At 38.6% G+C, this 15,514-nt stretch overlaps 2 protein-coding genes and 1 long non-coding RNA gene across 3 annotated transcripts in view; all 3 read left to right on the top strand.

Moving 5' to 3' along the window:
- LOC124321086 (uncharacterized transmembrane protein DDB_G0289901-like) overlaps positions 1 to 15,514 on the top strand; it is a 122,328-nt gene that overhangs the window by 53,957 nt on the left and 52,857 nt on the right. The window lies entirely within an intron of this gene.
- Positions 5 to 3,418, top strand: LOC124321088. The gene is made up of 5 exons (XM_046783995.1): positions 5 to 251; positions 353 to 1,745; positions 1,823 to 1,948; positions 2,011 to 2,073; positions 2,141 to 3,418. Exons 2-5 carry the CDS (start codon positions 377 to 379, stop codon positions 2,302 to 2,304), a joined length of 1,722 nt encoding a protein of 573 aa, XP_046639951.1. The 5' UTR covers positions 5 to 251; positions 353 to 376; the 3' UTR covers positions 2,305 to 3,418.
- On the top strand, positions 7,564 to 8,370 carry LOC124321102. Its single transcript, XR_006914139.1, has 2 exons — positions 7,564 to 7,858; positions 7,926 to 8,370. It is a non-coding gene; the product is annotated as an uncharacterized LOC124321102 (long non-coding RNA).

Here is a 15,514-nt window from a genome sequence, read left to right as displayed (position 1 = left end):
AAAAAAACTTGAGACGCCTGATTCAAATCATACTAATATACGTAAATTGTTCGGCATTTCTTTGATCCCAATTGGAAACTTTCGCAATTTGTACTAAGCTATTATCAGCACTTGTCTCTGTCACTATCTAGGTTGTTTCCGATTAGAGATGTCTTTAAAGGTGAAAAGCTACTTGACGCTAGCTACATTTAGTTGATTAACTTTCAGACTAGGACGTTGTAATACTAAAATCCTCACCAAAGAATTGCCAAGTAAGTCATTTTCCAGTACATTTTGCTTTGACCGAAAAGATTTCGTCACGTTATTACATTTAATTTGATAATTTTTTTCTTTCTATGGAAATAAATTTAAGGGCAGGAGTTTCGCGTATAAAAAAATGAGAAATTCTTTTCCGCCGAAATGGATGATAAAATCCCTGATTGCATTTCTTTTACTTTGTGTTGGAGTTTTCTGCCAATCAGACGAGTCGACATCTTCGTGGGCCAAACTCCAAATTTCCCCCAGCGAACTCTGTTCAATGCCCCACGGCAGTTTCAGAGTCAACATTTACGAACACGCAAAAAATCACAAGGCAACGACGACAAATGCAAGTGCCAAAAAATATTTTTACGCCCCCGTCGCCTTGCTGGACCACAGAAGCGCAGCGAGTTTCTACAACAACGTCACGAAACAGCCCGAGGTCCGTTTCCGCATCGAAATGTGGAACCCAAAAGTCGAGAGCAAAGTCGTCAATTATTTGACCGAATTTCTCCGTCAGCCAATCGATTCCCATCAGGTTCAAGTCATCCCATTCGATAAAGTAATCCTGGCCAGCACGTCACCGTCCACCACCTTCTCACTGAAATCAAATTGGCTCCCGTATCAACTGGACAAGTCGCTCCAGTTGACACTTTCCTGTTTCCACCAACGGGATTGCAACCAACTGGCGGCCGCTATGCGGACCAAACCTCAGCAATTCAACGACTTCAAACTCCTTTTTAGTTTGTCTTCGCAGACGTCGCAAACCAAACAGACGGTCATCCGCATCGACAGTATCGTCTCCGGACAAATGATGACGCAACTCTTGCAGAAATTCGACGAAAACACCAAAGAAGCTCTGCTAACGGCCACCGATGAGAAGAAACTGCTGACGGAATCGATGACCAACGTCTTGGTCGATACTTTCGACGACTCGGACGTCGTTTCCCAAAATTCAGAGTCGCAAATCTACAACATGTTGAAGAGTTTGCTCGTCTCTTCGAGGACGACCATCAAAGAGCAAAGCGACAAAATGTGGGACTCGGTTTTTTGGAACGACGACAACTACCGACCGGACAAGACATCGAAAACCATGAACGACATTTACAACAAATTGGACAAGGAAGACCAGAAAAAGTTGATTGACACGTTCCAAAACACCGACACATTTGAATTCAGCACAGGGGGTAGTGTCATGGGCATTGCTTCGATCGAATCAAGATTCAAAACTGAAATTTCCCGCCACGGTTCGACAACAAAGGAAGACATCAACAAACTTCTCCAGGAAAGTAAAAATCACGGCGAATGGGAGGGAGAGAAATTTGTTCCCAAAGCGCTGGACCTCAGCAGAGTCAATTTGGCGCAATTAAGAGACACGCAATCCTTCCAGGATCGCAAAGTGAGCGTCCGTTACTCGACCGCCGTCCTGTCAACTCCCATCCATTTCATACAAAACTCTGAGCTGACAGCCACGGATGAATGGCAAGAGTTGAAAGACGAATTAAAAGGTATTTCTATGAATATTTCTGTGTAAGATTCGATTAATTGTCGTTATTGATAAAACATGTTTTGCAATTTTCCACAGAAACACAAAAGCGTTTATCATACGCTTTGAAACTTTTAACAAAGAGGCGCATCACTTTCGAAAAATTAGAAAAGCAGCTTAACAGTACAGATTACAAATCAAACGACTTGGAAAACAAATTTGAAGGTATTATTTGTGTTAAACAGTTTCTAAAAAAATTAAAAGTTGTCAACGTTTGACATTTACAGCAACAAGGCAAGATCTGGCAAATTCGAATATTACGATCGCAACAGTTAAAGCAGCTTTAAATGGTTAATATTAACAATAGTAATAATTTTTCGATTACTTAACATTTTGAACATAACAAATTTGTTTCAGCTTTACAGACATCATCAATGGCAAGGCTGGGCCTGCAATATAGTTGCACTAAGAAATCGACAAGTTTTGAGTTAATGGGAAGAGGAGAAGGTGGTGTGGTTTATCTTGATCGGCAAGCCGTTGGGTGCGATTACAACGAATTCATCAAATATTTCAGACTATAGAGCATAATAATAATCGAGTCAGATATAACTACGAGTGTTGCAGATATTATTTACAAAAATAAATCTTGACACTATGCTCGGAGCACCAGTGACAATCGCAGATTATATGCAATAGAATGACTTCCCTCGACCTCCTTGGTTCGCTAGAGTTTGTGTAAAAAGTCACTACAGTACTTGTCTGCATGCATCTGATAGTCAAAGAAAATCCATTGTACGCACATTTTATGATTCTAATTCAATATTATTTTAAGTCTAATTGGGAATGCACAATCGGAAATGGGACCGATTCTTTGATCGAAGAATAATGATCGATTAATATTATCAATAAGATGCCAACGTCGCAAAACAGCGGTTCTGGCTCAAAAAATTGTAGATCCGGGCATAACTTCATGATATAGAGAAAAGATGGACACGAAATCCAACACAATTTAGTAAAACTAATCTATCCAGAAAACAAGCCAATATACCGAGTTCAGTATACTCTTTGACTTATTGCAAGCAGCACCATAGGCATCAAGAAATCGAAGATTTAAATTCTATTATTTATCGAACTAAAATTACTCTTTTTTTAGGCATGAGACATTGAGAAGAATAAGAGGCTCGTGATAATCGCAATAAATACTATCTTTGACTTTCTTCCTACCTCCGTGTCGCTGTTCACCCATCAGCAAAGAATACGAGAATTGATGGCCACACATTTTATTCATCCAGCGTCTAGGGGCTTGGTAGATAAAGATGCTAATCAGATAAATTTGCGTAGCTGCACTGGTCGTAGTAATATTCGGAATTACTTCAAAGTTAACTCTCTCACACTGCAAACAATTCAGTCAAATTGGATGTATACTGGTCGTGAACTCCAAACTCGTGGTAGTAATTGGATTTAACTGGTAGCTGAGCCTTAAGGTAACTAGTAACTGATTCAACGTACGTATCACTTTCGAAAAATTAGAAAAGCAACTAAACGGTAACATTTAAATGCGACTACATAAAATGATTGAGAAAACTTTGTAACTACGTTAAAACACCCTAGACATTTCCGGTACAAAAGTCAAAGGGTGAAGGTTTCAAGAAATATTTGCGTTTTAGAAATTCCGCGTATTGTATGACATTTTTTAAGCAGACACGAATACATAAACTGTTTAACATTTATATCCTTTTTTAATTGGAATCAACCTTTTTGCCCATGAAACAAACGAGTGCCATTGTGAACATTGGTTAAATGCCCGCGTCCTGTGCCGACCTCCGAGAAATATCGGACACATTAAAAGCGGATTCTATTCCATCATGGGGAAACGCAACATGGAAACTGTTCACTGCAACTTTGCGAAGCAACACCACGATCCGGGTAGGCCTACAAAAATAATTTTTATTCATCGTCTCCCGCGTCCCGTCCCATCCACATTGAATTGTTTTGTAGATTTCCACAAAGTGATCGGCATCGTCGTTGTTAAATCAGGACCCATTTACTTCCACGCTCAATCAACGACCAGAATTAAAAGTGATTTATCAACTACAATTCCCTTTAACCATATGATACAAAATATGGGCAATGCCATGAGTTCGAGTGGATTATTCGTAGCTCCGAAATCGGGAAAATATTTATTTGCTTTATTAGGAATAAGTAAGTGGGATTCTTTTGCTCGAGCTGAATTTCAGATGAGGGCTGGTGTTACATCGAATTGCATAAAAATAACGGAATGCTATTAAACGCTGGCGATAGAACTGCTCCATCAACCAAGACGGATCAATGAAATTTCTGTGATAGGGACGAATAAGTTAAATGATGAGCATTTGTGTGAACAGTTTCATCTTTGAAAAGATGTAGAAGAAAATCTCATCTGGGCAGAACTTGTAAAAAAATCAAACGACAAGCATCTTTCCCAAATTGCACCATGAGAAAGAAACGATATTTGTGTGACTTAATTTTCGATTAAACAGAAAAGGATTTTTGGATGGGAATCGTGGGATGCAGTCAATATTTCCAATAAAAAACTACTTTCAGCTTTTTTTACTTTATAATCTATCCCCTCCTGTTTTATGCCAAATTTTACGACTTAAAAAATGTAACCTGCATCATTCCATTGTTAATAAATTGAAGTAGGCTATGGAGAGAGGAACGTACTAACACAACAAACATCTATGTAGATTAATGCTTAACATTCCTGATTAAACAAATAATTAAATCGACAAGATTATTATTACCAGTGGCTTGGTGAATGTCTGTTACTTTCACTTCAATATGAATTTTTTATGGTAATCTGCACCTAAAGGTTTCGAAAACAAATAATACATATAGCAATTAAAACAAATTTTATGCCAAGAGAAAAAGGTAGTCTTCCGCCAAGGCATAAAACACCTGTGATCTTTGGTGGGCAGGCAGATTCTAATCTTCCTAATTCCTTATCCTAATTCCTTTTTTTAACGCTGACAAATCAGGTTTTCTTTTTTAACTTTCTTCCATGTTCCATCCAGGTTCCATCCATCGACAAAGATGAAACAGTTTGGCGGAGAAAATTTATTATTCGTTTATCAAACAATGTGCGCATACATGTGCTGCCGAGTTAAAATGTACAAATTGTCGATGACGGTTCATCGGTTTTACGTTGGAATGAAATTACCCACATCAAAATGAAATGACTGAAATGATTTACAAAGATTAATGAATTATTTTGAAATTTGAACGGAGAAAAAATAATGTCGGAAAAAAGAAATAGTTTCAAAAAGAATCAGGGGAAGTGTATGTACAAAATTCCGGAGAATAGAAATGAAAGTCGATTAAATTTCAAAATATTTCATCGTTTTATCAAATCGTTTAGTAATAATGAGCTGTGAGGATCAATAATGAGGAGAGAAAAATGCTGAAGGGCGTCGTCGACTTGCGACTGGTATTAGGTAGGGCGTCGGCCGACAGATGGCTCCCGTGATACATCAACATGGGCCGTGATTTGACGTTGACTCCCGGCTCGGGACTGAGCGTCAGAGCCGTCGAGCTCCAATAGACGGAGCCGACGGCGGCCGTGCAATTAAAAACAATGTCAGCAGCGTCGGCTGTTAACGATTCTCCGTGAGCTCCGCCAGATGGCAATTTCCAAACGAGTCCCAGCACGGACTTTTCCAGCATTGTCGAATTGTGTCCATCGTCGTCGATAAACGGGGCGTACTCCATTAAATGCTCTCCCTTCACCTGTTTATATTTTTAATTCATTTAATTATTGGAATTTTTATATCACAAATTATTGGATTTTAATTCACCTTGAAACCGTTGACGTACCAATGAAGTTCGGCGGCCGGTTTGGAACGATTCGACGTGCAATTGATTTGAATTTCTTCGTCGTCTGCTGTTGCAGATGACGTCATCCTTTTCGAATAATAGGAATGAAGCGATCGGTGATTGTTGTTGCCATTTTTATTAGCCGAATTTGAATCGAATGAAAAAATTCCTTTCGATGTGATCCGGGGCCCAAATTCCGGCAGAGCTTAAAATAATAAAATTAAAAATAAAACAATTATTGATTACGTAATTAGAAAAAATATACTGATTGATTCATTTGTTTCATTTCTCTTTTAGAAATAAAAATAAAAAGAAGATTTGTATTACGTCCGTCTGCTCTGCGCTGTAGGCCTAAATAACAATGGGCGGGAGTCGGAGCTTTTACACACGCGCGCCACATCATTACAAAATGGGAGAAACGTACATATAGAGAAAGCCAGTCATGTTGTTACACATTTCCGACCGAAAATTATACAACTATATAGTTGGGGGGACACGAGATTTTTTCGGGACAAAGTGGCGACTCACTTGACATTCCGCGTTTCTCTCTCCTTTCTTATATAGAACTGTAAAACACCGTCTGGCCCGAGGGCCTCACGTAAAACGGATCACATTATGGATAATATTGCGGCAGCCCTTGTGTCACTCTCGTCTTCAAAATGGGCCAATTAGGCCACAAATAACTGCCATTAACTTTGATATGTACGCCAATAGAAGAGTTAAATACGTAATGTGTTGTGTGCTATGTACAAAGAGCTTTGTGCGTCAAACTGTGACGGCCTTTTGCTCCAAATCCAATCGGTGCTCTCCCCTTTTACAATCTGTTGATGGATGTGTGTGTCCAGTTTGTTCCTTCCTTTATGACGTCATATCATCGGCAGACACACACGCAAAGGCATTTCCGCACCGCTAATTGTAAGCCCTTTTGCTTATTCTTGATCTGCGCGACTCGTGAGTTTTGATAAAATTAAACAGTGAACCAGAGCGCAACCAGAGTTGACGCGACGACCATAAGCCTATTTATGCAATTTTTGTTTTGTTTTGCCTTTACTTTTTTGTTCGTGCAGCCAAGTATGTTTCCAAAAACGCTATCGTTCCGTTTTTTTTTAGAATCTTATTAAACTTCGTCTCTTTTTTCGAAACTTTGACACAAAAAGAGAAAGCAGACGACACTAATATTCTAATTAGTCATTCTTAAGAATGGATAGAAAAATCGAGCATCCCCCTTTAAAATCCAAACCGCTCAAAAAACGCTCAAAGCCTCAAACGTTATAAATCCAATGATAGACTATTTTGCTTAATGGATCAAAACAACTTATGCTAAAGAGAAGGTGCAAAGGTAAGACAAATAAATTTCGATTGAAAAATGTAATTTTCAAGTACATCTCACATCTTGAATCTTACTTCACCATAGCCTACTTCAGTAAGTTCAGCAATACAACTAATAAGTAACAACATCCCGGAAAAAGGTACTGGCTCTCATCAGATCCGAATGGATGGCGTGAATCCTTCGACAATGAAACAATTTCTTCACTTCATGTACACGGGCGAGTTCACCTTCAACACTAGACAACGAATAAGAGCTGCTCAAGTTAGCCGAGCATTAGGCCTATCAGCTTACAACTCTGACTAGCCTGTGCAAAATGGCGCTAAAGAAAAGCGATGACGCCCTGCAGATGGTGAGCATCGTGAAAAGTTTGCATAACGAGTGCGATGATGGAACATTGTCTTCTCCCAAAATCAGGTTCGTTCTCCTTAAAAAATTAGACCCTTAGAACAATATTTGTATTAATTGTTGTTCATTATTCTCGTATTTGATTTAGTCCTAAAAAAGACACGGAAATATTGTTTAATCGCACGGCGTCTATACTTTCCGGTGTAGGCCTATTTGGAAATTTCCCATGCTTGAATCGGTCAAACCCAGGCCAATTACCAGAACGAGAGACTTTTTTTTCGCTTACGTCATCCCTAAACCGATGATCCCCGGGTAAAAAATTTCGCTTGGTCCAATGTTGCTGCCGAGCCAAAAGCAATGGTTGGTCCAACATTGTTGCCGCACAGCGGACCAGGCATGGTTTAATATTGAAGCCAATATTGATCACCAATATTCTACCAATATTCTACCAGTTTATAATTACAATATTGATCATCAATATTGTACCAATGTTCTACCAGTATACACAATTAAAATATTGGAACAGGCCCGGGCCGATGTGCGACTCCGATCTGGAGCCAATAATGGAAGAAAACAACATTGGTCCACTATTACATTCACAGTAACAGGTTACCAACATCTAGCCAGTACTGGTATTCCAATATACTCCACCTTATCATTCTGGGTTTTAAAAAGTTTGAGGTACCTATACTCTCCCGAGCATCGGGGACTACCGGAATTCCAGAACTGGTTAACTGTTGATGATGGTAGCAAATCCAACACATCGAGTAGCTTTCGGATATATGCCATTCTTTGTTGCGTTAATCGTTAATTATTTTAGCCTTTTGAATAATTTTTAAGAAAGATGATTTAGATATATATTTATAACCATTTATTACCTTTTTACTTAATTCTGGAATTGAACCTTGAACCTTCCTGACATCCGCTCACTAGATTAACACTTTACCATTGTGCCACATGATGTCACTTTAAAGACACAATAAAGAGATACCATATCGACATTACAGCTTGCATATCAGTTCCAATGCAAAAATTTTGGTTTGAGTCATGAATTATATTTGTAAGGTTAAGTTGGTCTTCGTTTGAATTGGTATAAAATACAGTTTCGATACACTAGAAATTTTTGACTTAACCGAAACTTGCACATGGACTCCAATGACGTGTCCGTTATTTGGAGAAAATTATTTTAAATATTTTTGGAAAAAATATTTTAGGACAATAACTGCCTAAAAAAGGATAATAAAATGCCTACAACCGGACATAAATTCACCTTTAAATAGCCAATCAAGGAGGTTAAATTGAAAAAGAAAACCACTGACCAGTGAAACCGTAGCTGAAATCTCTAACCACTAGACCATTTCTTGATACAAATTATCAAGTTTTTGCTTGATATACTATTGAACCATAGTATAAAAAGTACCCTGTCTTCTGAAATATTTTCGTCCCCAGTAGTCAGCAATGTAATATTATATTCTTCTCTCGTCTGTAAAAATATATCAACAAACTTTGACTGGTTGAACATTAGATACTCCACACAAAATCGCTCCAACTGAATACATTTTCAGTTGTTTAGAAATATCCTGGCTCAATCATTTGGCATTAAATCGTTTTACCTATTTTGCACTGGATTTGGAATTCAGACATTGCTGGATGTAATGATATTGGCAGTTTATTGGGTTGACAATTCAAAGCCGATTCATGTGTGTTGGTTATATGCGGTAATAGCTATTAGGCCTACATATCGGATGTGTATTCTTGTTTTTGTGGGATGTGATTTGAAACCGTTTTAATCTTGGCGATTACTTATTGATATCCGTATAACATTTCGGTGTTGGTAGAGTGCCGGTTGGCCGAATGGAAACTTGGATTTCATCAGGCTAACTCCTATAACCTTGTCTCCATGGTGTTTTCAGATCGTTCTTTAACTATTGAATGAACGTAAAGAAATTTAATATTTGAAGAATGTTGGTTTCCCGATAGTACACTTGTATTTCCTCAGTTGGATTTTAAAGTTTAGCGCAATGTTGTACTTAGCTCGTCATTTGATTGATCAATTTCGGTTGAAAATTCAGTATTAACGTAATGTTGGTTTACCGATGTAAGACTCATATTTTACGATTGAATTTGTAAGCTGCGCCCTATGCTAAACAAATGTTGGAATTCATCTACTGCATAATTTTTAGTAATAAATTGTTGGCCGAATATTGGCAACGACTAGTTTTTTCGTATTGGATTGGCAAGCTTGACCATATGCGGTACCAACCTCTCAATTTTAGTTTTGGGCTAAGCTGAGAAAATCAGTGTAAGTGAAATGTTGGTTTGCCAATAAGAGAATTGTAATTGAAGTGTTGAATTTCTAAACTTGTCCCTATGCTTAACTAACCTTGGAACTCTTTCATTAGAAATGAAATGTTGGTTGCATATTGGTTAAACGCGATGTATACAAATCGAAAACTCAGAGTTGCATAGACATTGAATTGGGATCGGGGTATTTACATTGGTTAAAACTGACTATCTAAACTTGGTCCAAAATTCATATTGACTTGGCTTTTTGAAAATGAAATTCCATTATTTTTCCAGCCATGGCCCAATTTCAATTTATTTATATAGATTAACCAATACAAACCGACCCAAAATGAACATAGGTTTCACATTGGTCAACATTGTTTGTTGCCCGGGTGAGTGATGACATTCACTTTTCATGTGCTAAGCTCAGAAACCCTGGCGTGAAGGTGGAGGATATTTATACCGGTTCGTTGGTGGCATCCGCCAAAAATCAGCAGCTTCTACCTTTGGCCACAATGTACGAAGTGGAGACTTTGAAAAACGTCTGCCAATATGCTAATCGTCCTCCTAAAGATGTGGAAGATCTCACCAACTCTCTGCTAGAGTTGGTGTAAGTAAATTCGGTTTAAGTCGTTACAATTGTCTATGCCTGTAAACTAACTATTGTTCAAAATCAAATTACTCAATGTTACCGAACTTTTGTGAATCTTTGTTGCGTTACATCTCGCGGAATTTTCAATACAGAAACATAATTTTTGAATGCCGTTTACCTGTTTATTGAATATTCAGGACATTATGTTTTTCGCTAACTTTTAACGTGTCACACTAAATTAGTGAGAAACACCTATCGGTAAAAGGAATTAAATTGTTCTTATAGTAAAGTAGTAGCCAGTTGTTCAGCGTTGAGTATTAGATTTATGTTGTGACAGAGTTTTGAACCATATATTTAATATATATTTTAAAAAAATTCAGAATGTGCTGTATTCATTATGAGATATTAGATCATGTATCTGTTAGTGTTATAAACCATTGCGAAATAAATTGAAGGGGTTGTATCCGGGTTGTATCCCTCGCATGTTCTTCAATGTTGTGAATTGGAGCCGACGCTATGAGAAGAAGGTCATAGGCGTCACAGCCGTCGATTAGAGGTCGGTCATTGTGACTTGATGAAATTCACATCGAGATGTGCACTCAACGCTCAACGGTCATCATCTTCGCATCTCACCAATAAGACCCGTGTTCGATTCCCACCCAATTGTGTAATACTCCCATTGAAATCGTGTATATGATGTGTGTCTTGAATGATATGAATATGCTCTTCATCAATATACAGTCTTCAATAATAATATACGAGTCAATAGTAAACAAATGAATTAATAAATTAATCTCACTTCTAAACTCACCTCCCGATCTATTAGACTATTAGATGCTAGAATATTAGATTAGATGCTATAAAGGACGTCTATCATAAGGATCGTAACCCCAGCACAAAACCCCGGTTTCTCGACTTGCTGGTCACAATCTGAAGTTGTGTCCGTTAGTCTTACGCTTAGCCCCTGACGATAGTCGACGGTTGTCGTTCACTCGGTAACACTAGATGGTCGAATTAAGGCCCTGTAGGCAGCCAATGAAGTAAGAGCGTGACCTCAAGTTAGTTACCACTCCCAATACCTTCCCTTTTAAGGTTCATTCAAATATTTTTTTAACCCCTTGGTTTCCACGTGCATAACAATTTTTAAAACAGAGAGAATTGTTTTTCTTTGATGCGCATATTTGTTAAGCTAAAATTGCCTGGAGCGGTGAAGCCACAGCAGAAAAATGTTACGTTCTGTTTGTCGTTTCTTGCAATCGATGAGGTAATGTTTACCTGCTACTTTTGTGCCACCTACTTCCAAAATATAGAGTCACAAACTTTAAATATTGTTGAAAAAAAATCTGCGCACATCACGACTCTCAGCGCGTCAACAGGTCTTCAATCCGCAAGATCCCTTTAAAAACTGGGAGGATACGGTCGGGATAGAAATTCAACACCATTAAAATAACATTGCCGTTTCAGTGTTTGTCAAAGAATTCTTATAGCCTCAGACTAGTCAATTTAATGAGCGGAGAAGTGTTCGGTGTTTGTGTTCCACCACTATCGTTTCAAATTTCTTCTTCAGATTCAGAACTGACCACTCACATCGCAGGGTCCGACGCAGCAGAAATAACCTGGTTCAATGAAAACTCTTATTTGGGGTCCAAGAGATGTTGTGGCTAAATGGCTAAATAAACTCTCGTAGTGAATTTGGCTTTTTTCGTTTGGTTTTCCAACGCTTTTCCAACGAATGTATAGTCGACAGTGAAAACATTGTGAGAATTAATTAGTAACAAATTTTATTCAAAAATTATATACAGTACTAAGCCCTAATTTTATTCCTCTTTCCTTTTTTTTAAGAACCTGAAATAGTGTGTTTTCCAGAGCAAGGAGAAGATGCCAAAGGCGCGTATTTATTCGGATGTTTGAATCTTTTTGCCGCGGTATTTTTAGTCGCCAACTTATTGGTTTATTCAATTCTATACCAAAATTGCGCAACCTCCATGGTGTTATCGTCATGTGTTACTTGGCCTCCATGACATTCAAGAACGTCTTTCATGCCATTCTCATGCTCGTGAGAGGCAGCGATATGCCGCCCGGTCAACGTTATAAGAAGTGCGTTCAGAAGTGCCGAATCATCGCAAGTGACCTCTATAAAGGCCAAAAGTATTATTCGTAGCCATAATTTACTGGCGATTGCCAACTAATCGTTAATGAATGGTTCACCCAAATTGCAGATTTCAAGTGATCCTGATGAGTCTCTTCTTGTCGATGGGCGTTCCCTGGACAACCGAAATTATTACTTTCATGGCGATGCCAGTTTTGAAAGTGTCACCGACATTTTCAACATCATCTCACCATTTTTCATTTTCATCATTTTAGTCTGTAGGCCGAGTGAAAAAATCGTTTCCCGTATTATAATTCCCAAGAAAATTAACCGCCATCAACATGGCCATCAACTCGCTAGTGATAAAGAAAGCTGCGCAATTCAAACACGAATGGTAACACGATTGGCATCAGTAGGCTAATAGTTACAAAACTTCCCAGCAAACTCTATGGTCCAAATCGACAGACCCGAAACAAGTTTTGGAATTACCTAGCTTTGACGTGTTTGTAAAATAAAAAAATAATAAAAAAAGCTTCAAGTTAATTAAACTTGTTTTTTAGTTTATAAGTTACAACAGACTATCATTTTTTTCTGTTTTCTGAGTAAGGATTGACAGGTTGGTTGACAGAGTCATACGGCCAAACTCAGATGTTGATTCTACAAAAATTAGAATATTGCTTAGTCCAAAAATGTTAAGATTGCTAAATCATTCCACCTGCCGATATAGATCTCTGTATACCGGGAAATAAATTTGGGGTATTTTAGATAAACAAGTCTTGATCCTTTTATTCCTTTTATATAAACATAGCGACTTTTAGCGAGTATTATGTTTACATATAACAGCGTAAATAATCATGGCATTTTCAGTCGAAGGCATGCGAGATGTGTTGTTCATGAAACGATTAAACGATACCTTTTGCGTGTTCCTGAGTAATAATACAAAAAACGAAAATTTGTTTTTGAAAAGAAATTTTTTATTCATCGATATCAAAGGTAATCCATTTACCTTTGATTGCGAGCCCGAAGGGCGAAGCTAATAATCGCATACGCAGAAAAAAAAAAGCCATGTCACTTTGTATGTCTGTCTGTATGTAACGCTCCATAGCTCGTGCGTTTTACGACAGATTTTAGACTTTTTGGTCTTAAAAATTACACAAAAAATATGCGGTGCGACCAGAACAAAAATAATTTCATTTGCTTAATTAGTTCTCCCGTAATTAATGAAAAACTGCTAAAATAATTGCTTAGTGACTAGTGACATCTGGCGGTTGCGACAAAAAGTCAAAGTTAATCACCACCAGATGTCCATACCATCGTCGTGATGACGCAATAATTGATGACCCAACCTTGACGCAACAACCAGATTTGCATAATTTATGTTTTGTAGTTATTTGACTAAACGATAGTTATTTTTAAAATTCAATTATTGAACTTTATTTGTAAAAACAAAGGCCCTGAATTTGTCATTTAAGACAGTTTTCAACTGGCTTACGACTATCCCTTCGCGGCGAGCTGATAAGCTTGCTTTTCTATCTTATTAAAGACAAAAAGAAATTGACGGTCCAATATGTTGGTCAGCTCCGGCGTTTATCCTTTCCACTAGCGTGAAGGATCGGCTTTCTTCTGATACACCAAGCTGTTCAAGCCGCAATAATCAGTTTTGTCGGCAATCGCGAACGATTGCCGACAAAACTGATTATTCAAATGTTCCTATGTTGGAATTCAAACTAAAAACTTTAAGAAAAATCGTAATTCTGGTGAAAAGAAATACTGGATAGCTGAAAAATAATTTAAGAATTGCAATCTTTTTTTTTCTCTTTAAATGGAGTCAAATCAATATAATCAAATGTAAAATCGATAGTAATTAAAATAAAATTTTGATTGTATTATTCCGAAAGTATTACACAGATATCGCATCAATTTCAAATTACATCTTCATTCTTCAGCTTCACAATCTCATATTCAGTTGACGAGTGGATCTTCGAGGCTTTCAGTCGTATAGTTAACTTAATCGAAGGCTGGGCTGCAGGTGTTGTAAGGACTGATGAGGTAGGACTCCAATTCGCCTCTTTCTTGATAGTTGGTGCTTTCGATTTCATGGCCTTGGCGATTTCAGCCGCTACTGCCGCCTTCGACTCGGTCTTCAGGACTACTCTAGGAAGCTTATTCTTCTGGACCTTTGACTTGGTTGGTGTCATACGTTCTTTTTTCAGTGACTTGATGTCAGTCATCATTTGGTCCTTGAGAAACGGCTTCTTTTTCTTTCCTTTCGGCACAAGGTGCATTCGACTGATCGATGGCATCACCAGGTCAACAACGGGAGTTGTGCTGCATCGCATGTACAGCGATGGCGGTGCAACAGCGGTGACAACTTTATTTTCTCTCCGTTTGTATGATCTGATCCTCTCTGGCCTGGTCGGATTTCTTGTTATAAACTTTTCAATGTCATAGATCGCGTGGGCAGGGACATAGTACGGTGTGCGCAACGGCTTCAACGGCCTCATCGGCAACCTCGGCATTTTCGTGAATTATTTTCGTGAATTATTTGAAAGGCGGAAGGTCGGTGGCAAGTTTAATTGGCGGAGTGGTTCACCTAGCTACGACGACAGATATCGGTAGTTCAGCGTTGAAACTTTGCGACAACAAACTCGGTAAGACGATTTCTTTCAATGGATACCACGTAATGCTAGGACTACGCGCGACTGTTCATCCTTAAGAAGGTCAATGACCCTTGCCCGTGCAGTCTGTACACCGTCCGGCGAATTTTATTCATTTTTATTTGCTCGAATTCGCCTTGGCTCGGTTTTATCCGCCACTCGCTTCCCCGTCAGTGGGGGGTGGGACCGTCTGCGTGAGCAATCGCAGGCCGTCATTTGGGCAATTTACACTTAAGGACCCATTGCAGCCCAGAATTCCCCTTGAAATCCTGAGTAGAGCATGCTGCAGTCAAATCTCACCTGAAGCGCACAGGTATCGTCTTGAGACTGACCCCATACCGCAGCGATTACGCTACGGTCAAAGACTCTTTTAATTATTTTTCTTTTTTTATGGATGTACCCGGATGTGGAATCGAACTCGGGGTCAAGTTGTTAGTACAGTAGTACTACTAACTGACGCCTTATCCGACTACCCCACCCGTTCCCCTATGACAATGTTAATCCGCTAGATGGCTATGTCGTCTGCTACAAACAGTTTAAAGTGTCAAACAACAACAAACAAACTTTTAAACTTCTCGAAACCATTTTCTCTGATGTCGACAGCAATGCACCCATCTCTAACCAACCAACCAACCAACCA

Source organism: Daphnia pulicaria, chromosome 1 (genome assembly GCF_021234035.1).
Source record: "Daphnia pulicaria isolate SC F1-1A chromosome 1, SC_F0-13Bv2, whole genome shotgun sequence".
NCBI classification, from domain to species: Eukaryota; Metazoa; Arthropoda; class Branchiopoda; order Diplostraca; family Daphniidae; genus Daphnia; species Daphnia pulicaria.
The sequence above is the reverse complement of the archived record's forward strand: the minus strand, read 5'-3'. Positions and strand labels throughout refer to the sequence as shown.

Bases quoted from the DNA above. Each gene is read 5' to 3' on its own strand.
- LOC124321088 (XM_046783995.1), top strand. From the start codon at position 377: ATGAGAAATTCTTTTCCGCCGAAATGGATGATAAAATCCCTGATTGCA. The intron at 1,746-1,822 runs GTATTTCTATGA...AATTTTCCACAG, and splicing joins GTTGAAAGACGAATTAAAAG to AAACACAAAAGCGTTTATCA. The intron at 1,949-2,010 runs GTATTATTTGTG...TGACATTTACAG, and splicing joins CTTGGAAAACAAATTTGAAG to CAACAAGGCAAGATCTGGCA.